Below are 26,902 nucleotides of genomic sequence, written 5' to 3'. Positions count from 1 at the left end.
GTTCTTATGCATAACGCAACGTGGAGTAGTAGAACACAGCCCTTAGCCGTGGTAGATTGGCCATATATCACAAACCCCTGAGGTGCCTTATTGCTAATATGAACTGATATCAACATAATTAGAGCAGTAAAAATAAATGTTTTGTCATACCCATGGTATTCGGTCTGATATACCACGGCTTTCAGCCAATCAGCATTCAGGGCTTGAACCACCCAGTTTATAATACAGGATGACCATGTCCGAAACTGAATAGTAAGTAAGGAAGCGTTAATTTCTCTTTTAAATGCCTGGTATGCTTTGCTTTTCAGTTGTGAACACACAACCACTGCCTTCTGTTGCTAGCCTATCACCTTCGAGAGAGATCCTAAAAATCATGCTGACCTGTAACTTACATAGGACTAATTAAAAGATCACTAATCATAAAATGGGTCCTATGGTTAGTTTACAAATAAATTACAGGGACAGGTAATATTAAGCAAAGCATGCAGGTCTAAACATGTCTAAAGAAATCAAACTATTTAAAAGATATTCATAATCATAAATGTCCTAGCATTAAAACCAATCACCGCATGAAATACCTCAACAGTTTGCCAGTTTGTAGATAGGAAGCGATAGTGAGAACACTCAATGCCACAACAGTACGGCTATCCCAGGGAACGGGGCAGACTCTGCAGTGTCTATTCTCCCCCTTTTCTAGGATTACTTGAAAAAATCAAGTCATTTCGAATTCAATGGCTGCAAAACATTGAGATGTGGAGGTTTCTGAGTCTTATTTGTTGACAGTACAAAAAAGAAGAGATCATACGTTTTTCTATTAAGTATTTTTTTCTCTTCTTATTGCCACTTTCATAAGAGAAAATGTGACAGAAGATCAGATAATCAAAACAGATCTTACGGTATATCATAGAAATGGGTTAATTCTGAAGGTGACATTCAAAAACAGAACAGGTTCTTCTATACAGCAAAATATTTATAGCATTATAATGTTAGCATTATATACAGTTAAATAGTATGACCCTAGTGACTGCTCTACTCTGGACTATTCTCTATCCACTACACTACCCAGAGTGATTCTCTATTCTACTGAGCTTACCCCCTAGAGTAGCTCATTGTAAAACCCTAAAAGTGCTTGAGGCTCATGACAAGAAATTCAAAATGAGAATCCAAAAGAAAAATTAAATAAAGTATGATGTTTTAGGGTCAAAACAATCTATGCATGTTTCTAGATATTTAAGGTTTTGATTGTGAATTATGCTATTTGTTCCCCACGTCAAAATCAAAATGGATAACTATTTGAATGAAACAAACACCAATTAATATTCATTGCCCTATTATGATGGTGACGTAAAACCATACATTTATATATTTGAATAAACCAGAACTTTTGGCCTGAAATTCCCTAACAAGGAAGTTACCACTTGCTGCACCATGTATGTATTGTTGAAGAATGTGTCATTAATGATACCAAGAGATTGGGTAAATGATCTGGAAAGAGGGCAGTAGTGTAAACGTTGATGGGGGAAAAAAACAACTGAATCAACGATAGAAGACAACCAAGCTTCTGTGAGTAAGTATGTCGGCTGAGATATTCATGGTTTGTGCAGGACGATTCAACATGATTAGGGCACAAGAAAAGCACCTGTCCAGAATAATGGGCCATGGTCCTTGTCAATGTACTGCCACTGACAAACAAAAAGCAGGTCATCGTCTTACTACGTTGACCCTGAGATGCAGAAAACACTATGATAGATGGTTGAACTATCATTTTTTTATTAGAAAAGTATCCTCTTTCAGATAGGCTATTTGAGATGGTTCAGGGACAAACCCACAAAGAAGGACATGCTCCATGGCTTCAGAGATCTCACAAGAGAATGAAAATATTTCATTCAAAATCACACATACTGGGTGATAAGATGACGCAGACAGATATGGCAGCTCTGCTTCTAGCTCCTAAGCACAATCATTTTTCTACACCTACAATAACATTTGCTAAATATGTGTATGTGACCAATAAAATGAGATTTTATTTATATCAAGGGTATGGTCAATATGCTTTGCTCTATCTTCAAGGGAAGTCATTCTAGCTGCTCTTCATGTTGTGGAGGTTTGAGAAGCCTAATTTGCTAAGGCTCTGAAGAAAATCATGTAGCACATTAATGTAGCGGTATTGGTCAGTTAAATGGTAAAGGTCAGTCTGGGAGGGGAGGGGGCAATGGGCAGCAGACAAGAGCTCAAATGTCCAAGGAGAAGGTCATTCTAAGTTTAGGTCACAGCGACGACCAGTAGAGTGGCATAAAGCGGGAGGGAAAAGAGTACTGGGGCAAAGTGACGAAGCAGAAAAAACCCAGCGCAACTTCTGTGATTGGTAAAGGTTGAAATGTCCTCTTCAGAAGTGAGAAAGAGCTCTGTTTATGACAGAGAGAGATATGATACTAGAAATATGAATGATGTGTGCAGCAGCAGAAACAGGGGGATGAGTTTGACCAAGGAATATCAGATCAAATCACAGTTTGATTAAGAACAAAAGCAAGTTTTAGATTATTTTAGTTCACCCGTATTAGTTATTTTCAAATAAATATAGTGTTAGCACAATGACTGGAAGTCTATGGGATCTGGTAGCATGCTGGAGATGCTTTGGCTCAACGATTGTGAATGTCACAGTGAAGGGAAAGAGGATGGGCTGTTCATGTATAGACAAGGGAACATTCTCAGAATGGAATCATCCTTGTGGAACTGTGCCATGTAACACAGTGACAACAGAGTGCCTCGCTAATGGTGGCGGTTTGTGCGGGAGTCATCCATTACTAGAGCATCAAAGAATGTGTGTGTGCGCATTTGTCTGACAGTCACACCAGACAGCAGCTTAGACAAAGTATTTTGAGAGTAGGATAACAGGTTTAAAATGGTTGGGTGCATTTATTAGTTCAATATTCTCCCTATTCTACAGAAAATTATTTGAAAAGGTAAACTTATAGTTGGTAACAGTGGGAAATTGCAATATTGGAGCATATGATTAGAACACATATTAATCTGCCTGGCACAGACATAACTTCCAGTATTCAAAGGAAGCAGCTGCGGAAACCTGCAACAAATGGCACCAGTCTGTATTGGAATGTCTGTGTGCAACTAAGAGCTATGTTTACAGTAGCTAGAGCTGGCTGGTCAACTACAGGCCCAGTAACAACCTTATGTTTGTAGAAGCTATTTAAAGCTGAACGCATTTATGTAGCACTGCCACTTATATACCAGTAAGTAGACATCTGAACATAAAAAGTAATGTTATATTTCATAAAACCAATATGCACATTTTGTTTAGCCTTCTTTGCATTCAACTGGCTGGTGCTTCAATTACTATTAGGCTAGATTTACTCAAACTACAGCTGCCTTTAGCACAGGAGAAACATAGAAATCACCGGTCAAATGTGTTTCCATTGCAGTTTTATCAGCTCCCTCTGGGTACTGAGAGCAGATAGGGAAGCAACCACTAAGCACAGGAGAAAATGGCTCTATCCAAAATAGGTTTTCCGACCCTTATAGGTGGTCTTTCGAAAGCAGGTGGTCTTTCGAAAGCTAGTTTCATATGGATTAGCCTATATTTTACAACTTGCTTGCTATTGGTCAAAACCTTTGGCCTTTTGAAGCACCATAGGGCAATAGAAGATTGCAGGGGACAAAAATGAAGACACGACTAACAATAATATTTTAAAGGCTTTAAATAAATAAAAATGTCGTAATACGTCACTGTTTAGACAGGGCAATGTTTTTGAATTTGAGAATGTATAGTAAAGAAAAATGAAAATCTGTTGCCATGAGCCTCCTGTCTAGTTTGCCTTTTTCTTCCATACTCTAGAATAGTGGACCATCAGAATCAACATGAGCTACAGCTGTCAAAGGAAACAACATTGTGACATCAAACAGTAACTCAAACAGCTGCACAGTAGCATTTCTAGGACCTTTAGGGAAAACAAACATCTTTCAAAATTGTTCAGAGGCTAGAGACCATATGCACATTTCATCATGATGAATAGAATGAAAATAATCTAGAAGTGATTTTTTCCCCCCACTGAAATTGTCACCAGTGATTTTAAATGCCATAGCCCACCAACCCCTTAACCCAATACAAAGCGTTTTCTATTTTTTAACCTGGGTTAACAATATTACCATAACAATATTGTCTAAATCTGTTCTACAATGCTTGTTGGAATTTGGGTTTGTATGACTATAATTTATACCACATTTGGTTAGGTCGCAACTCTACATAATTGTCATAGTGCCTGCCAGAAACTAAAATACACTTCACCTCAATGAAGTATGGCATAACTCCCTGTACGTCAGCTGAAATAAGGAGTAGAGTACCTTATAGTCACCTGAAAGAGAGATTACATTTCACTAGCTCAGGGATGTAGAACTCAAATTCTCAAGCGCTACAGTGCCATGCTGGTTTCTGTTTCTCCCTGGCAATAAAACTAGTTTCTTCCTGATCAGAAAGGTTATTGTAAAAGTTATACAGTAAACCCAGGTAGTGGTAGAAATTAAAATACAAACATGGCGTATAAACTCACTGGTGTTTCTGGTTTAAGGCGTGTGCATTGGGTTTTAACGGACAGATGAAAAAGGTATAGGCTACAGGTTGTTCCACAGATGACACGAAGAGGGTACTGTAACTAAATCATCTATTTCTGCCTTAAATGTTGAACTATTCTTCAGGGTGAATCCTTCCAACACTTGCTAAGAAATTTGGGGAACAAAAACATTCCCTTGAGAGACTCGGACTATGCATGTTTGTGAGCAATTTGTCCTTGAGACAGACAAATTATAATCAATTTAAAACAGACAATGATTATCAGTTAGTAACTAACTTAAAATATGCCGTGAAATAATTAGATCCCTGTCAAATTGAGGCAGTCTCTGCGGTCTGCTGTCAACAATGTGTCTTGCCCATGCTAACAGATGTGTATTTGTCAAGGTTTCAATACTGCTCTTGTAGAAGTTAATGGTTCTAGTATCTCTGTCTACCTAAACACTATGGCACTTGGTCATACAATGAGGAGCACCATAAAACTGTTGGTAAAGCCCTATTTGCAGGGCATGGTGGTGGCCTTGACTAAATATATGCAGTAACCTTCAGTACTTACAGTGCATTCATGAAGTATTCAGACCGCTTGACTACTTCCACATTGTTACGTTAAAGCCTTATTCTGAAATTGATTAAATCATTTTTCCCCCCTTATCAATCTACACACAATATCCCATAATGACAAAGCAAAAACAACTTTAGGAAAAAACTGCAATATTTAGACTCTTTACTCAGTACTTTGTTCAAACACCTTTGGCAGCGATTATAGCCTCGAGTCTTCTTGGGTATGACGCTACAAGCTTGGCTCACCTGTATTTGGGGAGTTTATTCCAGTCTCCTCTGCAGATCCTCTCAAGCTCTGTCAGGTTGGATGGGGATAGCTGTACAGCTATTTTCAGGTCTATCCAGAGGTGTTTGATCGGGTTCAAGTCCGGGCTCTGGCTGGGCCACTCAAGCACATTCAGAGACTTGTTCCAAAGCCACTCCTGCGTTATCTTGGCTGTGTGCTTAGGGTCGTTGTCCTGTTGTAAGGTGAACCTTCGCCCCTGTCTGAGTTCCTGAGTGCTTTGGAGCAGGTTTAATTCAAGGATCTCTCTGTACTTTGCTCCGTTCATCTTTCCCTCGATCCTGACTAGGTTCCCAGTCCCTGCCGCTGAAAAACATCCCCACAGAATGATGCTGCCACCACCAAGCTTCACTGTCAGGATGGTGCCAGATTTCCTCCAGACGTGACGCTTGGCATTCAGGGCAAAGAGTTCTATCTTGTTTCTCAGGGTCAGAGAGTCTTTAGGTGCCTTTTGGCAAACTCCAAGCGGATGTCTTATGCCATTTACTGAGGAGTGGCTTCAGTCTGGCCACTCTACCATAAAGGCCTGATTGGTAGTCCTGCAGAGATGATTGTCCTTCTGGAAGTTTCTCCCATCTCCACAGAGGAAATCTGGAGCTCTGTCAGAGTGACCATCAGGTTCTTGGTTACCTCCCTGACCAAGGCCCTTCTCCCCCAATTGCTCAGTTTTGCCGGGCGGCCAGCTCTAGGAAGATTATTGGTGGTCCCAAACTTCTTCCATTTAAGAATGATGGAGGCCACAGTTCTTGGGGAACCCTTCCCCAGATCTGGGCCTCGACACAATCCTGTCTCGGAGCTCCACGGACAATTCCTTCTACCTTATGGCATGGTTTTTGCACTGACATGCCCTGTTAACTGTGGGACCTTATATAGACAGGTGTGTTCCTTTCCAAATCCTGTTCAATCAATTGAATTTACCACAGGTGCACTCTAATCAAGTTGTAGAAACACTTCAAGGACGATCAATGGAAACAGGATGCACCTGAGCTCAATTGAGTCTCATAGCAAAGGGTCTGAAAACTTAGGTAATTAAGGTATTTGTTTTTTTATTTGTAATAAATTAAGCAAATTTCTAAAAAAACTTTTTTTTTTGGCTTTGTCGTTATGGGGTATTATTTAGAAAAAGGATGTAGCGTAACAAAATGTGGAAAAAGTTGAAGGGGTCTGAATGCTTTCCAAATGCACTATATGGACCCAGAACTTCATTGAGCATCTGACCAATTACGCAAGACATTAGTTCTGGGTTAACTGAGATTAGGCAGCGTCTAACACACAGAATAATTGACAGCAGCGCAAATGTAGGCCTATATTAAAAATCCATCAGTGTTATACCAGGCCTTCTAAAATAATCTCTCTCCTCTTTGAGACTGTTCATTTTACATCCGTCATCTGTGGGAAACTGCAGATATAGCCTGCCCTCTATAAAACGTTTGATTGGGCACTTTTATTTCAGATCACAATATGAACCCATTTACTTGCAAGGAGAGAAAGTAGCTGGCACGGAGAGAGCTTTTAGAAGCACATCCACAGTATGGCGAGCAGAGCTTCATCTGTATCTATTTTAATAATGTCAAACACAGACCTTTCAAGCCCTGCTAGTTGTGAGGCATTATGCAAGTATTACGTCATAGTCCAATTCCTCTCAGGTATATCAAATGCACTCAATAAAAGCACAAAACAGGACTGGCAGGTTGTATGTTTCTGTATTTGTCCATTTATTAGAGTCTCTGGAAAACATACTGAGGGTGTGAGAAATTAAGAAAGGTTGGTGTTAACGATAATTATTTCATGGTTTGTTCTGGAGTTATGCTAACCTAACATATGGCTAAACTAAAAACACAGTTGTCTAGGGTGAGGTGTGTAGTTCACTTTAGGTAAACGACTTATCAGCTATCTGGAACTTTGGGCACCTGCGCTGAATGGCTGGAGTAGTTTATCTGTGTGTTGTCTGTTATCGCCAAACAAGCCTTTTTCAAACGGCAACAGCTTCTATCCTTTGTTCGGATCATAGAAGCTGCTGCACAGCATATAATTGTATTCTCTATTTCTATTAAGGTTGCACATTTCTCTTGGATTATGCATTTAACGTTTCAACCAATCTGCTGACAAGAACAAACGGGGGTAATTAATGCTACAGTATTCATACTTTTTTGTCAGTGTGTCTCTCTTCGCTCCCTGTCCATATCTCTCGCTCGCCATTTACCTGCATGCACCGCACCAGCCCTTTATAGTGATGGGAGACCAGGCTGGCTACATCCTGATATGGTTAACAACTTCTCAACTTCATGTTTTTTTATTTATGACAAATGGTCAGAAAAAGGACTGGATAAGTGAAACCAGTTTGTTATGTGGCGTTTCTGCCACATTGCCTAAAAGTTTAACCGATCCAATCCTTTCACATTGTTTGGTTCAACAAGGACAGAAACTCATTAAGGGGTTTTGGGACATCATTTGATGTGTTTTCAGTGTCAACTCCAAGCAAGTAAAAAGGATTTAAAAAACACATTTTACCTCAATTTTGTTCAAATCTACCAGGAATTGTCCGTTTCTCCTCTTCAAGGTCGTAATGAGGAAATGTGCATTTGGTCAGGCGCTACAGCTATAGAAAAACACTTACCAAAGCAAACATTAACAAAGAGAAAGTAATGCTCTATTAATTCTACAAATAATAATCTACAGTTTAAACATATCAAAATAATTTCCAGATGGTAAAGCTTATCAACCTGGGTCACATTTGCAGGAGAACTCCACCAAAAACAATAGAGGTATCACAAATATTTTTCCCTGAAAAGACACTGCTCCATGTTCGGACTGATTTGTGCAGGAGGGAGAGATTCTCACACACCAGTTTATAGACTAAGGTATTCAACCCTGGTCCGGAAGAGCTACTGGGTATGTAGGCTTTTGTTCCAGCCCTGAACACAAACATTCAGTTCAGGTAATCATTGTCCAAATAGAAGACCATGATTAATTGAGTCAGGTGTGATTACAGGTCTGGAACAAAAGCCTGCACCCTCCAGTACCTCTCCAGGAAGAGTCAGAATCCCTTGGAGTAGGGAGTGTTCCGACGTCAGACGGCCCAAATTGAAGGAACACCAACGGATTGCGGAGCAACATGTTGGGATTCAGCATGAATTTATCAGAAATTGTATTATTGTTCTCCATTAATCTGGAAACATGCATCCTTCCAAAGACATGTTGTTCTGCTTTCCTTGTCAGGTTGCCACAGTAACAGGACTCACACGGAGGAGGAAATCTCAGAAACACATTACTTTTCATAGGCGTAATTTCAGGGTAACTACTAACTAAGGGTATAACTCATGTAATTACCTTGTAACAAAGTCTAAGTACAACAAAGGTAAGTATGTCTTACCTTTGTTAATCAAGTTTTGAACCTAAAACAAAAAGGTTCTAAACACAGCATATCTGCACATAAATAACTTGTTACAGGGCAAGAACACATGCTATTCCACTGGTAGTCCCTGTGCAGTTATTCTACTTCATTATCTGTACAGAGAACCAGTCCCGAAAAATACACACCAATTTCCACAGTTTGAACATGGAGCACAGTGTCAACTGTCCTAAAAAAAAGCACAGCTTGTTCGGGTTTTGATTGAGTCCTCCTGTAAATGTGTAGGTATAGGAGATTTTGGGTGTTACAGTGAGGGGAAGACAGAGCACACAGGGGGTGCAGTAGCACGACTTACTCAGCTTTCGCCCCCTGAATCAGGAGAGCGTTGACACAGTCCAAACTGCCTGCACGGGCAGCCTTATGGATGGGTGTCTCACCCACATAGTCCTTAGAAAGAGGGAGGTTATAGAGAAAGAGAAAGAAATATGTTACACACTGTATTTACACAAACTGAAGCAGTTGCTCACATTTCTTGTGCTGCAATAATATGCATCAGGTTAGCCTCCCCCCTCTCGTTTCCCTTAGAGCAGTGTCTGGTGAGGTCTGCCAGACACCAGGGTAAAGTTCTCCAGAGGCAGAGTGAACTCTTCACCCCAGCTGCACGGCAGGCCACACGGCTGTAGAGTATCACGCATGAGAGAAAGAGAGAGGGAAGGCAGTAGAGAGAGAGAGAGATGTAGAAGGCTGTGGCAAAAGCGAGCATTTTTTTTTTCAATAGATCCCTCCTCCATGAGAGAGAAAGGGAGTGAGGTGCTGAAAGAGTGGTAGAGAGATTGAGTGTTTTTCCAACAAATCCCTCCATCCATAACCGCTGTTCTTCACATCCAGAGAATGTAGGCCATTTGACATGCTGTAGTGGTGACCCACCCTGCACCTCATCCCTGGGTGGCTCTATTCAATCCATACAAAGGAGGGGTTAAAAGAGGGTGATGGGTTTAATGGAGGGAAAACTGTATGGCTATTTTTGAAATGGGTGTTGAATTTTGTAATGTAAGCTGTATTAAAGCTCTATTAGAAATAACAGTGACATGCTGCAGCAAGCCAAGAGAAGAGGTAGGAGTTATGCCATCATGACCTACTATTCAGATTTCTCTTGAGTGGTGCAGTGAAGTGTCAGATGGTCAGTGAAAGTGTGTGCACACAAGACAGGAGTGTTAACAAAAGAACATGTCAAGTCTAAATAAAAACAATATTGTCTATTCATATGTAGATAAGCGTACGTGTGCACATACACACCGACTAGTAGTTTTCTGTCAGTCATTAATCCAACAGCATGGAGATAAAAGCAGGTTGGCTGGGGCTCGTAACACACAGGGTTGAGGAGGTTTTATACATGTAATAACAACCATAGCCACAAAACAGAATGGATATCTTTCCTCTTAAAATACAGTACCAGTCAAAAGTTTGGACACCTACTCATTCAAGGGTTTTTCTTTATTTTTACTATGTTCTACATTGTAGAATAATAGTGAAGACATCAAAACTATGAAATAACACATACGGAATCACGTAGTAACCAAAAAAAGTGTATATTTGAGATTCTTCAAAATAGCCACCATTTGTCTTGATGACAGCTTTGCACACACTTGGCATTCTCTCACCCAGCTTCATGGGGTAGTCACCTGGAATGCACTTCAATTAACAGGTGTAACCTTGTTAAAAGTTACATTTGTGGAATTTATTTCCTTCTTAATGCGTTTGAGCCAATCAGTTGTGTTGTGACAAGGTAGGGGTGGTATACAGAAGATTTGATAAAAGACTAAGTCCATATTATGGCAATAACAGCTCAAATAAGCAAAGAGAAACGACAGTCCATCATTACTTTATGACATGAAGGTCAGTCAATCCGGAACATTTCTAGAACTTCGAAAATGTCTTCAAGTGCAGTCGCAAAAAACAATCAAGTGCCATGATGAAGCTGGCTCTCATAAGGACCGCCACAGGAAAGGAAGACCCAGAGTTACCTCTGCTGCAGAGGATAAGTTCATTAGTTACCAGCCTCAGAAATTGTGGCCCAAAAAAATGCTTCACAGAGTTCAAGTAACAGACACATTTCAACATCAACTGTTCAGAGGAGACTGAGTCAGGCCTTCATGGTTGAATTGCTGCAAAGAAACCACTACTGAAGGACACCAATAATAAGAAGAGACTTGCTTGGGCCAAAGAAACACGAGCAATGGACATTCGACCGGTGGAAATCTGTCCTTTAGTCTGATGTGTCCAAATTTGCGATTTTTGGATTCCAACCGCCGTGTCTTTGTGAGATGCAGAGTAGGTGAACGGATGATCTCTGCATACGTGGTTCCGACCGTGAAGCATGGAGGAGGTGCTTTGCAGGTGACACTGTCTGTGATATATTTAGAATTCAAGGCACACTTAACCAGCATGGCTATCACAGCATTCTGCAGCGATACGCCAGCCCATCTGGTTTGCACTTAGTGGACTACCATTTTTTTTTTTAACAGGACAATGACGCAACACACCTCTAGGCTGTGTAAGGGCTATTTGACCAAGAAGGAGAGTGATGGAGTGCTGCATCAGATGACCTGGCATCCACAATCACCCAACCTCAACCCAATTGAGATGGTTTGGGATGAGCATTGGGGTTGGGTACCGCAGAGTGAAGGAAAAACAGCCAACAAGTGCTCCGCATATGTGGGTACTCATTTAAGACTGTTAGGAAAGCATTCCAGTTGAAGCTGGTTGAGAGAATGCCAAGAGTGTGCATCAAGAATGCCAAGAGTGTGTCATCAAGGCATCAAGTGTGGCTACTTTGTATTTGGATTCGTTTTTTTTTTTTAAATGGGTTACTACATGATTCCATGTGTTATTTCATAGTTTTGATGTCTTCACTATTATTCTACAATGTAGAAAATAGTAAAAATAAAGAAAAACCCTTGAATGAGTAGGTGTCCAAACTTTTGACTGGTAATGTACGTTCAATCTAAATGTGTAACTGGTACCAATTCAGATGGGTCAAGGGTCGGGTGGCCCAAAGCCAGGATGATCTCTGATTGGATCAGTCTGAGGTCAGCCTCTCTCACAAACACTGGCTGATGTCATTTTTACTACGTCTGTTCTCCTTTTCCTACTGTGTGTGTGTGTGTGTGTGTGTGTGTGTGTGTGTGTGTGTGTGTGTGTGTGTGTGTGTGTTTTGGTAAGTGTACGCATCCATGTGCACTGTACCTGTCTGTTGATGTCGGCGCCAGCATGCAGCAGCCACAGCAAGCATTCTGGGTGGCCCCCAAACGCAGCGATGTGAGTGGGTGTCTGAGCAAACCTTGTGGTCACTGCGTTGACCCCACAGCCCACCTGCACCAGACGCATCACACACTCCAACTGAGAATAGACAGAAATATATACAGTTGTAAACACACACACGGGTGAAGACGGAAGTTTACATACACCTTAGCCAAATACATTTAAACTCAGTTTTTCACAATTCATGACATTTAATCCTAGTACAAATTCCCGGTCTTAGGTCAGTTAGGATCACCACTTCATTTTAAGAATGTAAAATGTCAGAATAATAGTAGAGAGAATGATTTTATTTCTTTCATCACATTCCCAGTGGGTCAGAAGTTTACATACACTCAATTAGTATTTGGTAGCATTGCCTATAAATTGTTTAACTTGGATCAAACACTTCAGGTAGCCTTCCAAAAGCTTCCCACAATAAGTTGGGTGAATTTTGGCCTGTTCCTCCTGACAGAGTTGGTGTAACTGAGTCAGGTTTGTAGGCCTCCTTGCTCGCACACGCTTTTTCAGTTCTGCCCACAAATATTCTATAGGATTGAGGTCAGGGCTTTGTTGTCCTTAAGCCATTTTGCCACAACTTTGGAAGTATGCTTGGGGTCATTGTCCATTTGGAAAACCCATTTGCGACCAAGCTTTAACTTCCTGACTGATGTCTTGAGATGGTGCTTCAATATATTCACATAGCTTCCCCTCTTCATGATGCCATCTATTTTGTGAAGTGCACCCGTCCCTCCTGCAGCAAAGCACCCCCATAACATGATGCTGCCACCCCTGTGGTTCACGCTTTGGATGGTGTTCTTCAGCTTGCAAGCCACCCCCTTTTTCCTCCAAACATAACAATGGTCATTATGGCCAAACAGTTCTATTTTTGTTTCATCAGACCATAGGACATTTCTCCAAAAAGTATGATCTACGTCCCCATGTACAGTTGCAAACTGTAGTCTGGCTTTTTTTATGGCGGTTTTGGAGCAGTGGCTTCTTCCTTGCTGAGTGGCCTTTCAGGTTATGTCAATATAGGACTCGTTTTACTGTGGGTATAGATACTTTTGTACCTGTTTCCTCCAGCATCTTCACAAGGTCCTTTGCTGTTGTTCTGGGATTGATTTGCACTTTTCTCACCAAAGTACATTTATCTCCAGGAGACAGCACGCGTCTCCTTCCTGAGCGATATGGCGGCTGCGTGGTCCCATGGTGTTTATACTTGCGTACTATTGTTTGTACAGATAAACGTGGTACCTTCAGGAGTTCGGAAATTGCTCCCAAGGATGAACCAGACTTGTGAAGGTCTACAGTTTTTTTTCTGAGGTCTTGGCTGATTTCTTTTGATTTTCCCATGATGTCAAGCAAAGAGGCACTGAGTTTGAAGGTAGGCCTTGAAATACATCCACAGGTACACCTCCAATTGACTCAAATTATGTAAATTAGCCTATGAGAAGCTTCTAAACCCATTACATAATTTTCGGGAATTTTCCAAGCTGTTTAAAGGCACAGTCAATTTAGTGTATGTAAACTTCTGACCCACTGGAATTGTGATTCAGTGAATTATAAGTGAAATAATCGGTTGGTAAACAATTGTTGGAAAAATGACTTGTGTCATGCACAAAGTAGATGTCCTTACCCACTTGCCAAAACTAGAGTTTGTTAACAAGAAATTTGTGGAGTGGTTGAAAATTGAGTTAATGACTCCAACATAAGTTTGTAAACTTCAACTGTAATATATATATATATAAGGGCGCTATTTTCAAACACCACTGAGCCTTTTTAATACGAAGGTTAGCAATGCTAACAAGTACATGCAAGGCTCTTGATCCACGAGGCGATTTTCTGCTGTTATTTGAAAGTGAAGCTTGATTTTCAAAGACGCTAAAGCCACTTAGCTAGATAGCTAACTAAATACTAATTTAGCACACCAAATGCACAACTGCAGAGCATTTAGCAAATTTCAGACAGTTAACTTAATAGCGATAAGAAATCTTAGCTGGCAAACATTTAGTTATTAATTCCATTCTGTAACTAGATCACCTGGCTGTGCTGCACAACAGCGAGTGAGTCACAAGGCTCCGGTCTCTCATTGTTGTGCGCTTGTAAACAAACACCACGTGAATGGGTACTACCCGTAAGCTTCATAATGAAAAATTGTGACAGTTGAAATGAAGTAGGCAATCTTCTTTATCTCCTAACATATTGCACAAGTTGACTGCAGGTATTTACTTAAAAAGTAGCTACAACATTCAAATGTATAAAAAATAAAATTGTTAACGGTATTGAAAAACCCTTTGTGGTTATTTCCAAATACTCCGGTATATGGTATACCAAAGCCTAAATCAGACCCAGTTAACCGCCACCAGGGCAATATAATAATGCATCAATCCAAATAACTATATTACATTTACATTTGTGTAATGCATCTTATCCAGAGTGACTTACAATAGTGAGTACAAACATTTTTGTACTGGTCCCTCGTGGGAATCGAACCCACAACCCTAGTGTTGCAAGCACCATGCTCTACCAACAGCCTCATGGGACCTACCACCTCACTTGGTGTTAAACCAACCTATAAAGGGTGTTTTAAAAAAAAAAAAAAATTTTTATTCAAACTATTTGACATGTCAAATGTTGATTTCTGCAAGAGTGAGGTGTGATTTAAAGTGCCACTCCAGTCTCCTTTTCACCTCATTTAACACCTGATTTACTTAGAAGGCACATCACAATAGGTGGTGCAGGTAATTCATGGAGCAATTGTGGGGGGGGGGGGGGGGGGGGGGGGCTATGCAAATACAGTCTGACCCTCCTGTGAGTGGCTTGATCAGACATTCTTTTTTGCAGCAGTAGCAGCAGTGCTGTAGCAGGACATCTATTAGACATGGATGTAACCTGGAAGTTGGCCATACTCCATCTTGTTTGTATATTGTGTTTGTGCAAGTTAGTTTTTTATGATCAACACAAGTGAGAAAACTATGCTTCTCACAACCACAAACTTGTTCAGTCATTGAGTCAGGCAGACCATGCCTCGGGCTATTTGTAAAACCCTGCTCTAACAGTAACAGGATACAGTAACAGTGTGAATACTAACTCAGCAGCACAGAGGAGAGTCAACGGATGACTCGATTTTAGTAAATGGCTGAGGCTGAGCTAGCATACTGTCACTAACCAGGCAGGGACAGGGAAATAGAGAGGGCAGAATGTGTTGTTCTCAGTGTGTGCTGAAAATAGATTGACAATTTATACAGTGTAGCTATTGTACTTTCACTTCTCTCTCAAATCGATCAGCATCCAGTCAGTGATGCGGCTGATTTGCGCAGCGAGTGGCACAGCGGTTTAAGGCACTGCGTCTCAGTGCTAGAGGCGTCACTACAGACACCCTGGTTCGAATCCAGGCTGTATCACAACCGGCAGTGATTGGGAGTCCCATAGGGCGGCGCACAATTGGCCCAGCGTCGTCCGGGTTTGGCCGGTATTGTAAATAAGAATTTGTTCTTAATAACTGACTTAGTTAAATAAATAAAAATTAAAAACATGGATTTATAATGTTCCTCCTAGTTAAACAATCAGGTAGGCTGGACTGGAGCTCACCCCGTCCTTCGGTTGACTTGTTTACAATGTTTATGTATACACTTGCACATGGGATGGAGTCCTGTGTGCTTACAAACTGCCTTTTGGCGCATTACAGGTTATTGGATTTCCAACGCAACCAATAAACAATCGAGCCCGCCACACTGTAACCGGTGCACATATCAAAGAAACTACACTTACCGAGTTAAACTTACACCCAGGTGTTCAAGGGGATGCTAGATAGCTAATTAGTACGGGTGGTCACCTCTTGGCGTCCTTCTGTTTTCCGTAAACAAGCGCCGTAACATGGAGATATGACCGTGTGGGAACACGTTATCAAGGTGTGAATCAAATTGTTATTTCTGGCTGATATGAATGATAAGGTCCTTATGCTTCCAAAACCTTACCGCAAGCGACACATGTTAATGTTCAGACCGAACCGTGTCAGGGAGGGACCTTAACAAAACTCCCCCTGAAGACGCCTTCGTCCAATGACTTGTGTAATCTAATGGAACTAAGAGTAATGATCAAGGGCTAGCTAGCTAACGTTACCTAAATATTTATAATTCAGTCGCTGTCAGACTGTCTTAAAATGGCAGCTGGAAACCTCGGCCAAAGATGGTTAGAAACTCTGTGCCTCGGCCTTTTTATTTCTTGGTAATAAAAAAATCCCATTACCTTTCCAAAATGAGCAGCCCAATGTATGGGTGTCCAGCCGTAGAAAGAGTCCTCCACGGCTAACTCCGCCGGGTTTGAGGTGCACTGAAGAAGCGAGCACAACGCACCCATATCTCCATCCCTGCACGCCCGGTGGAGTGGGAAGCGAACGTTCAGAACCTCCTCACTTGAAAATCCCGACTCAATGCCCACCGACATTATCAAACTAATATAAAATACTATTTTAGCAAGGTACCGGTAAACGCAGTCGCCTGTTTCCAAATGTAATTATTGTCGTAATGCTTCTTTGAGTGCCTTTTCACGAAGGCACCGTCACCCTGCTTGCAACATTGAGCACACAGAGACAATGATGAGGCTCGAGTTTCTTGTCCAATGCACTGAGATTAAAACTTGAAGCGACTTGCAAATTCAGGGATGGAGTTTTGTACGCATGACTCGGCACTAAATTCACATTTTACTATCTGACACAAATCAAATCAAATCAAATCAAATTTTATTAGTCACATACACATGGTTAGCAGATGTTAATGCGAGTGTAGCGAAATGCTTGTGCTTCTAGTTCCGACAATGCAGTAATAACAACAAGTAATCTAACCTAACAATTCCACAACTACTACCTTATACACGCAAGTGTAAAGGGATAAAGAATATGTACATAAAGATATATGAATGAGTGATGGTACAGAACGGCATAGGCAAGATGCAGTACATGGTATAGAGTACGGTATATACCTATGAGATGAGTACTGTAGGGTATGTAAACATAAAGTGGCATAGTATAAAGTGGCTAGTGGTCCATGTATTACATAAGATGGCAAGATGCAGTAGATGATATAGAGTACAGTATATACATATACATAAGAGATGTGTAATGTAGGGTATGTAAACATTATATTAGGTGGCATTGTTTAAAGTGGCTGGTGGTACGTTTTTACATAATTTCCATCAATTCCCATTTTTAAAGTGGCTGGAGTTGAGTCAGTATGTTGGCAGCGGCCGCTAAATGTTAGTGGTGGCTGTTTAACAGTCTGATGGCCTTGAGATAGAAGCTGTTTTTCAGTCTCTCGGTCCCTGCATTGATGCACCTGTACTGACCTCGCCTTCTGGATGATAGCGGGGTGAACAGGCAGTGGCTTGGGTGGTTGTTGTCCTTGATGATCTTTATGGCCTTCCTGTGACATCGGGTGGTGTAGGTGTCCTGGAGGGCAGGTAGTTTGCCCCGGGTGATGCGTTCTGCAGACCTCACTACCCTCTGGAGAGCCTTATGGTTGTGGGCGGAGCAGTTGCCGTACCAGGCGGTGATACAGCCCGACAGGATGCTCTCGATTGTGCATCTGTAGAAGTTTGTGAGTGCTTTTGGTGACAAGCCGAATTTCTTCAGCCTCCTGAGGTTGAAGAGGCGCTGCTGCGCCTTCTTCACAACGCTGTCTGTGTGGGTGGACCAATTCAGTTTGTCCGTGATGTGTACACCGAGGAACTTAAAACTTTCCACCTTCTCCACTACTGACCCGTCGATGTGGATAGGGGGGTGCTCCCTCTGCTGTTTCCTGAAGTCCACAATCATCTCCTTTGTTTTGTTGACCTTGAGTGTGAGGTTATTTTCCTGACACCACACTCCGAGGGCCCTCACCTCCTCCCTGTAGGCCGTCTCGTCGTTGTTGGTAATCAAGCCTACCACTGTAGTGTCGTCCGCAAACTTGATGATTGAGTTGGAGGCGTGCATGGCCACGCAGTCGTGGGTGAACAGGGAGTACAGGAGAGGGCTCAGAACGCACCCTTGTGGGGCCCCAGTGTTGAGGATCAGCGGGGTGGAGATGTTGTTACCTACCCTCACCACCTGGGGGCGGCCCGTCAGGAAGTCCAGGACCCAGTTGCACAGGGCGGGGTCGAGACCCAGGGTCTCGAGCTTGATGACGAGTTTGGAGTGTACTATGGTGTTAAATGCTGAGCTGTAGTCGATGAACAGCATGTAATAGAAATACTGCCAATCTCTGCCTGTATCCTAGGCTATTATACCTGCAAAAGGTCAACAAACCCAGCCGATCTACTTACAATTGGATGCATGGCTCTTTGTAATTAGATTGCACAAAAATATCGGGCTCAATAACGTTTTATTGCAACAATGAAACATAAGATTGGGTTACATACTGTAGTCTACGATTCACAAAATAAGCTCAGATAGTCTACTACTCAGTATGAACATTTTAAAAACAATGGATTGTAGTAGCCTATATTCACCCAAGGTAGGTCAAAACAAACACATATAACAGTCCGGCTATTTTGACTGTGATTTCAGTATGTGCATGGCTTATGCATAAATACGTGTCACACTTACTGCTACGGAAAACTTTTCTCCCACTTACTATTACTGTGGCCAATGTAACAGTATAACTTTAGTACGTCCCCTCGCCCCGACACGGGCGCGAACCAGGGACCCTCTGCACGCACAACAACGGTCGCCCACGAAGCATCGTTACCCATCGCTCCACAAAGGCCACGGCCCTTGCAGAGCAAGGGGAAACCCTACTTCAGGTCTCAGAGCAAGTGACGTAACCGATTGAAATGCTATTAGCGCGTACGTAACTAGCTAGCCATTTCACATCCGTTACACTCACCCCCCTTTCAACCTCCTCCTTTTCCGCAGCAACCAGTGATCCGGGTCAACAGCATCAATGTAACAGTATAACTTTACGGCGTGCCCTCGCCCCGACCCGGGCGCGAACCAGGGACCCTCTGCACACATCAACAACTGACACCCACGAAGCGTTGTTACCCATCGCTCCACAAAAGCCGCGGCCCTTGCAGAGCAAGGGGCAACACTCCTTCTAGGTTTCAGAGCAAGTGACGTAACCGATTGAAATGCTATTAGCGCGTACCCGCTAACTAGCTAGCCATTTCACATCCGTTACACCAAGCTCAGTGGTTCCCAAGCTGTGGAGTGTGCTAGGGGATAGTGCATCAGCAGTTTCTCTTGTCATGTCAGTCATTGCATACATTAGAGAGCTATTTATAACTTCTCAGAAATGTCCAGATCAACTAGCCCATGTCATCAAACGTTATTTAGCTAGGTTTTTTAGCCCATTGATTTTGTTGTCATGCTTGAGTCACTCAAATATAATGAAACATTGGGGGTCACCAGTTTATAAGGGCACACAGGTGTCTAATCTCAGCCAGGTGTTTTATTTATTTTATCTTTATTTAAGGCAAGTCAGTTAAGAACAAATTCTTATTTACAATGAAGGCCAAACCCTAACCCGGACGACACTGGGCCAATTGTGCGCCACCCTGCGGGACTCCCTATCACGGCCAGTTGTGATACAGCCTCTAGCACTGAGATGCAGTGCCTTAGACCGCTGCGCCATTCGGGAGCCCACATGAACACATACGACATGGCAAAATGTCTAGAATTGCAGTAAATTTCCTTTAAAACTGCGAAATGTTCTCTGCGCCCCATGACACAAAAAAAGTATCCATCCTATGGCAAAATGTATTGAATTGCAGAAAATAAGCCTTAAACATGCAAAATGTTATCTCCACCAACGAGGTGTGTGAACAGTTACTTAAAAATAAAGGAGAGCCGCACACTCTAGGAGCTCAGATGCAAAAATATTTAATTTACCAACGTTTCGACAGGCAAGCTGTCTTCAGACTTCTGCCCATAGAAATAGACGTGGCGCGCGCGCAGAAGGGCGGGGCGCGGGATGTTCGCCAATGCTGGAATGGTGGCCTGAGTGAAAACGTTTGGGAACTCCTGGCCTACTACTAAAAATACGGGTGATTAACTATACCCTCTTCTATTCAATTCAAGGGGCTTTATTGGCATGGGAAACATATGTTAACATTGCAGAAAGCAAGTGAAGTATATGTGCTCATACTCAGTATTGTCTCTCCTCCATATCTGGGGGTTGTATGCCACCCTGTGGTCGATGGTCTAATTGCAACATGTTTTACAGAGCGCAGAACACAAGCACAGTAAAACACACTTTTGTGATATCCGACAGACGTTTTAGATATTAAAGAGTCAATGTATAGGTAATTTCTATCGTGTTGCATGATTGGAAAATTATCGGAAATTGCTATAAAACAAAATGAATCGCTTTTCCACTGCTCTGTCCGCAACTGCATTCATAAACGCCATGAAACCCTGAATTTCAAACACAGATTCAACCACAAAGATCGGGGAGGTTTAGCCTACAGATCACCAGATCGGGGAGGTTTAGCCTACAGATCACCAGATCGGGGAGGTTTAGCCTACAGATCACCAGATCGGGGAGGTTTAGCCTACAGATCACCAGATCGGGGGGTTTAGCCTACAGATCACCAGATCGGGGAGGTTTAGCCTACAGATCACCAGATCGGGGAGGTTTAGCCTACAGATCACCAGATCGGGGAGGTTTAGCCTACAGATCACCAGATCGGGGAGGTTTAGCCTACAGATCACCAGATCGGGGAGGTTTAGCCTACAGATCACCAGATCGGGGAGGTTTAGCCTACAGATCACCAGATCGGGGAGGTTTAGCCTACAGATCACCAGATCGGGGGGTTTAGCCTACAGATCACCAGATCGGGGAGGTTTAGCCTACAGAACACCAGATCGGGGAGGTTTAGCCTACAGATCACCAGATCGGGGAGGTTTAGCCTACAGATCACCAGATCGGGGAGGTTTAGCCTACAGATCACCAGATCGGGGAGGTTTAGCCTACAGATCACCAGATCGGGGAGGTTTAGCCTACAGATAACCAGATCGGGGAGGTTTAGCCTACAGATCACCAGATCGGGGAGGTTTAGCCTACATCATCACACAACGCAGATTGTTTTTGCTCCGATGCAATGTGTAGGGACTGCGTCCTGCTTGTGCAACTGCGATATCCGTTACAACATACAGAATAACCATACAGAAGAACGAGAAGGCATACATAATAATGGCCTTTAATGTTCGTTCAAATCGGTGCGAAATTTTTGTTCAGTTATGAGGCAGAGACATAGGCTACATCATCATTGTTCAGAAAAGGGTGGACGTGAGTGAAGGGAGGTGGCGTGAGCAGAGCAGCTACGTAGAATAAAATGTGTGCGTAAAATAATACATGCGCAGAACGGATCCGTAGTTTTGAGAAATATATGTCCAGAAGTGTGGGCTGCAGGCGAAATAGGGCTATCCTACCTAATCACAGTGTAGCTTGCTTTGTTGGTATGCTTTCTAATGTTTGACTATGTGTCAAATGGAATACACCTTTTTCATTTCAAAGAGTGCTGACCTCTCTACTGATGATTTTAAGTCAATAGGCTACACCAACTAACCATCTAAAAAATAATACTTTAATGATTCCTTACACAAGTGGTGTGTGTACTCTAAAAGTTCAACAAAGGTTCTTCTAAAATCCTCTTTGAAGAACCTTAGGGTTCTTGGCACTGAAAATGGCCCCCAAAAAGTTATTACAAGTACACCGTAGGAGGTAGGGTTCATCGAGGAACCTGCTTAGTTGGTGGGGGTTCTTGCTGGAACCTAACTGCCCCACTGAAACATGTGGGTTTGGATTTGAAAGGGCAGCAGGTGAAGGCACATCAAATGGACACAGTTCAATTAATATTAATCAACAGAGGTAAGAATATGTCAGCTTTAAGAATATGTTGCAGGCTAGCTATTTTGGGTGCAGATGACTGAACTTTTCACTGTTGTGTCTGTGCAGGTATACAGACAAGGAGGCGTGCAAAGGTACGTCACTTGGTATGTTATGCAGATCACATTTACCATCTTCCTACCTTACATCTTCAATGAATATCCCATAGGCCTCTACATTATGGACAAGGTCTTTTTCTATTCACCTTCACCACAAAAACCAAGGTATGAATACTGTCGTGTGCATGTTTTGTTAATCTGTATTATTAGATTTTTGGGGGATTCAGACTTCACCCTCCCTATACCTCTGATTAATATAACAGGAAACCTGTTCAATCACCATCACTGCAAAATCATTCTGGCTGTGGATACGGAGAACATCAACACATTAACATCAACACGCCAGAGGATATACCCATTGGACTTGGGGTTCTGCTGGGAGTTTACTTCATATTTCAATTTTTGTATTCTGCTTTGCCACTAAAATCATAATAAACACTGAAAACTAAAAGTGTGTTATTGTTTACCCCAAAAGGTTATGAGGATCCATTAAAAGGGGTTATTCGAAGAACTTATAGGGGTTCCCCCACATTTTCAATTTGAAGAACCCCTAAAGGATACTCCAGGAATCTTTTATTTTTAGAGTGTATACCTGCAACTGAATTGTAATAGCTATCTACCCTGTTTCAGTCAGAGGTTGCCCGTCAAGTCCCCTCACATGCCCGTCCCCAGGGTCAGGAGGGAAGACAGCCAGTATTAGAGAACCCATGCATGGGATTCAAGATTCAAGAGAGGATGTACAATGTTAGCTTTTGCCTATTTCGGCCAGCAGGTGGTGCCATTGTATAATTATACAGTAAAGTACAGTTTAATCAAAGATTTGTATAACTAAATTAAGATAGAACACAGCCTGTCGTTTCCCATGGGAACAAATGAGTAATTGTGGGCAGAACAAGCAAGGAGGTGGGCAGAGCCAAGTACGAGCTAGCGAGATCCTATTGGCCCGTTCTAAGATGCATCTGCATATTTGCGTTAGAGAACGGCTACTGTGTGACGTGCGCAATAACTCGATTTGCCTTTGCACCCCTTCTAAACAACACCATTTTTAAAAACTTTGCCAAAGGGTAAAAATCCATCACCGTCCATCTTCAACCACTTCCGGCCGCTGAGCTTCCTCTCATTACCATATTTGGATGTTTCACATTTATACATCCGGTGAAATATCTGGTCTCATTGTTCTATCTGTAGTGTTGTGGTAACACATTTTATGCTTTAATTCACCATATGGAATTCAGGATTTGGGTCATTGTCAATCAAGTATTTGACCCAGCTCTGCTTTGTAGTGTTGCAAATGCTCATAAAGCTGTAAACTAAGGATGCCCTCGGCAGGTAGTGCTAGAGTTAGAATCTTGGCAAGGGGATCTGGGGGGAGTAGTCGGTCAGCAGAGAGACCACCAGACCCTGGAGAGATAGAAAGAGAAAGCATGACGCACAGATAAAATAAGAGAAAGAAATAGGGGTAATGTTAGAATCTCCTTGAGAATAAGAACCTGGACACACCTACTCTACTCATTCCAGGGTTCTTCTTAATTTGTACTATTTTCTACATTGTAGAATAATAGTGAAGACATCATCACAATGAAATAACACATATGGAATCATGTATTAACCAAAAAAGTGTTAAACAAATCCAAAAATATTTGATATGAGATTCTTCAAAGTAGCCACCCTTTGCCTTTGACAACTTTGCACACTCTTGGCATTCTCTCAACCAGCTTCATGAAGGAGTCACCTGGAATGCATTTCCATTAACAGGTGTGCCTTGTTAAAAGTTACATTTGTGGAATTTCTTTCCTTCTTAATGCATTTGAGCTAATTAGTTGTGTTGTGGCAAGGTAGGGGGTATACAGAAGATATCCCTATCTGGTAAAAGACCAAGTCCATATTATGGCAAGAACAGCTCAAATAAGCAAAGAGAAACGACAGTCCATCATTACTTTAAGACATTGTCAGTCAATTCAGAACATTTCAAGAACTTTGAAAGTTTCTTCAAGTGCAGTCGCAAAAACCATCAATCGATATGATGAAACTGTCTCTCATGAGGACCGCCACAGGAAAGGAAGACCCAGAGTTACCTGCAGAGAAGTTCATTAGAGTTACCAGCCTCAGAAATTGCAGCCCAAATAAATGCTTCACAGAGTTCAAGTAAAAGACACATCTCAACATCAACTGTTCAGAGAAGACTGCGTGAATCAGGCCTTCATGGTCGAATTGCTGCAAAGAAACCACTACTAAGGGACACCAATAAGAATAAGAGACTTGCTTGGGCCAAGAAACACAAGCAATGGACATTAAACTGGTGGAAATCTGTCCTCCTGTCTGATGTGTTCAAATTTGTGATTTTTGGTTCCAACCGCCGTGTCTTTGTGTGACGCAGAGTAGGTGAACGGATGATCTCTGCATGTGTGGTTCCCACCATGCAGCATGGAGGAAGTGGTGTGACGGTGCTTTGCTGGTGACACTGTCTGATTTATTTAGAATTCAAGGCACACTTAACCAGCATTGCTACCACAGCATTCTGCAGCGATACGCTATCCCATCTGGTTTGGGTTTAGTGGAACTATCATTTGTTTTTCAACAGGACTACGACCCAAAACACACCTCCAGGCTGTGTAAGGGCTATTTGACCAAGAAGGAGAGTGATTGAGTGCTGCATCAGATGACCTGGCCTCCACAATCACTGGACCTCAACTCAATTGAGATGGTTTGGGATGAGTTGGACCGCAGAGTGAAGGAAAAGCAGCCAACAAGTGCTCAGCATATGTGGGAACTCCTTCAAGACTGTTGGAAAAGCATTCAAGGTGAAGCTGGTTGAGAGAATGCCAAGAGTGTGCAAAGCTGTCATCAAGGCAGCTTATTTGTTTATTTAAGTAATATGAGATGGAACGGAGTTCCATGCAATAATGGCTCTATATAATACTGTATGCTTTCTTGAATTTGTTCTGAATTTGGGGACTGTGAAAAGACCCCTGGAGGCATGTCTGGTGGGGTAAGTGTGTTTGTCAGAGCTGTGTGTAAGTTGACTATGCAAACAATTTGGGATTTTCAACACAATGTTTCTTATATATCAGCCCTCTGATTACAATGAAGAGCAAGACGTGCCGCTCTGTTCTGGGCCAGCTGCAGCTTAACTTGGTCTTTCCTTGCAGCACTGGACCACACGACTGGACAATAATCAAGATTAGACAAAACTAGTCTGCAGTACTTGCTTTTTGGATTGTGGTGTCAAAAAAGCAGAGCATCTCTTTATTACGGAAAGACCTCTCCCCATCTTTACAACCATTGAATATATATGTTTTGACCATGACAGTTTATAATCTAAGGTAACGCCAAATAATTGAGTCTCCTCAACTTGTTCAACAACCACACCATTCATTACCAGATTCGGCTGAGGTCTAGAACTTAGGGAATGATTTGTACCAGATACAATGCTCTTAGTTTTAGAGATGTTTAGGACCAGTTTATTACTGGCCCCCCATTCCCAAACAGACTGCAACTCTTTGTTAAGGTCTTTTACATGACTTCATTATCTGTGGTTGCTGATGCGTATATGGTTGAATCATCAGTATACTTGGACACACGTGTTTTGTTCAATGCCAATTGCAGGTCCTTGGTAAAAATAGAAAAGAGTAGAGGGCCTAGAGAGCTGCCCCTGCGGTACACCACACTTTACATGTCCATTAAAGAAAACCCTTTAACCCTATTAGATAGATAGCTCTGAATCCACGATATGGCAGAGGTTGAAAAGCCATAATAGAACAGGTTATGGTCATTAATATCAAAGGCTGTACAGTACAGCTCCCACAATCTTATTATCAATTTCTTTCAAACATCAGTCAATTGTGTCAGTGCAGTACACGTTGTGTGCCGTTCTCTATAAGCATGCTAAAAGTCTTAATTTGTTTACAGAGAAATAGCATTATATTTGGTCAAACAATTTTTTACACAACAGTTTGCTAAGAGTAAAGGCCGGTTTACCACTCTTGGGTAGCGGAATTACTTTGGCTTCCCTCCAGGCCTAAGGACAAAGACTTTCCTCTAGGCTCAGATTTAAGATATGACAGATAGGAGTGGCTATAGAGTCAGCTACCATCCTCAGTAGCTTTCCATCTAAGTTGTCAATGCCAGGAGGTTTGTCATTATTGATCAATAACAATTTTTACACCACTCCCACACTAACTTTACAAAATTCTAACTTGCAATGCTTTTCTTTCATTATTAGTTTTTTATGCTTGAATAGGATGGCTCGCTGTTCGCTGTTAGCATTTCCTGCCTAAGTTTTCCCACTTTGCCAAAGAAGAAATCATTAAAATAATTGTCAACATCAAATGGTTTTGTGATGAATAAGCCATCTGATTCGATGAAAGATGGAGTTGAATATGTCTTTCTGCCCATAATTTCATTTAAAGTACTCAAGTTCTTTCCTATCATTCTTTATATCATTGATCTTGGCTTCATAACAGTTTATTCTTCTTTTTGATGAGTTTTGTCACATAATGTCTCAATTTGCAGTAAGTCAGATGTGTAGCCAGACTTTTTAGCCACTCCTTTTGCCCCATCGCTTTCAACCGTACAGTTTTTCAATTCCTCATCAATCCACGGAGCCGTAACAGTTCTAACAGCCAGTTTCTTAACTTCTTGACGCTAGGGGTCAGATTATTATTATTATTTTTTTAAATAACGTTCCCAAGGTAAACAGACTATTTCTCAGGTCCAGATCGTAGAATATGCATATAATTTACAGATTCTGATAGAAAGCACTCCAACGTTTCCAAAACTGTCAAAATATTGTCTGTGAGTATAACAAAACTGAGTTTGCAGGCGAAAACATGAGGAAATCTAACCCGGAAGTGATTATTTTTTTTAAAATCTATGTTTCATTTCCCGTCTTTCTTCCGTTTA

At 41.9% G+C, this 26,902-nt stretch overlaps 1 protein-coding gene across 1 annotated transcript in view; it reads right to left on the bottom strand.

Moving 5' to 3' along the window:
* Positions 1-16,786, bottom strand: part of LOC129816803 (ankyrin repeat domain-containing protein 10-like) — a 34,571-nt gene extending 17,785 nt beyond the window's left edge. Inside the window, exons 1-3 of the mRNA XM_055871708.1 lie at positions 16,324-16,786; positions 12,022-12,174; positions 9,131-9,222 (exon numbers count right to left, since the gene is read on the bottom strand). Of these exons, the coding sequence (XP_055727683.1) occupies positions 9,131-9,222; positions 12,022-12,174; positions 16,324-16,521 (443 nt within the window). The 5' untranslated portion in view covers positions 16,522-16,786. The remainder of the gene's footprint in view (positions 1-9,130; positions 9,223-12,021; positions 12,175-16,323) is intronic.
* Between the last annotated feature and the right edge of the window lie 10,116 nt (positions 16,787-26,902).

This window comes from Salvelinus fontinalis, chromosome 19 (genome assembly GCF_029448725.1).
Source record: "Salvelinus fontinalis isolate EN_2023a chromosome 19, ASM2944872v1, whole genome shotgun sequence".
Taxonomy (NCBI): Eukaryota; Metazoa; Chordata; class Actinopteri; order Salmoniformes; family Salmonidae; genus Salvelinus; species Salvelinus fontinalis.
The sequence above is the reverse complement of the archived record's forward strand: the minus strand, read 5'-3'. Positions and strand labels throughout refer to the sequence as shown.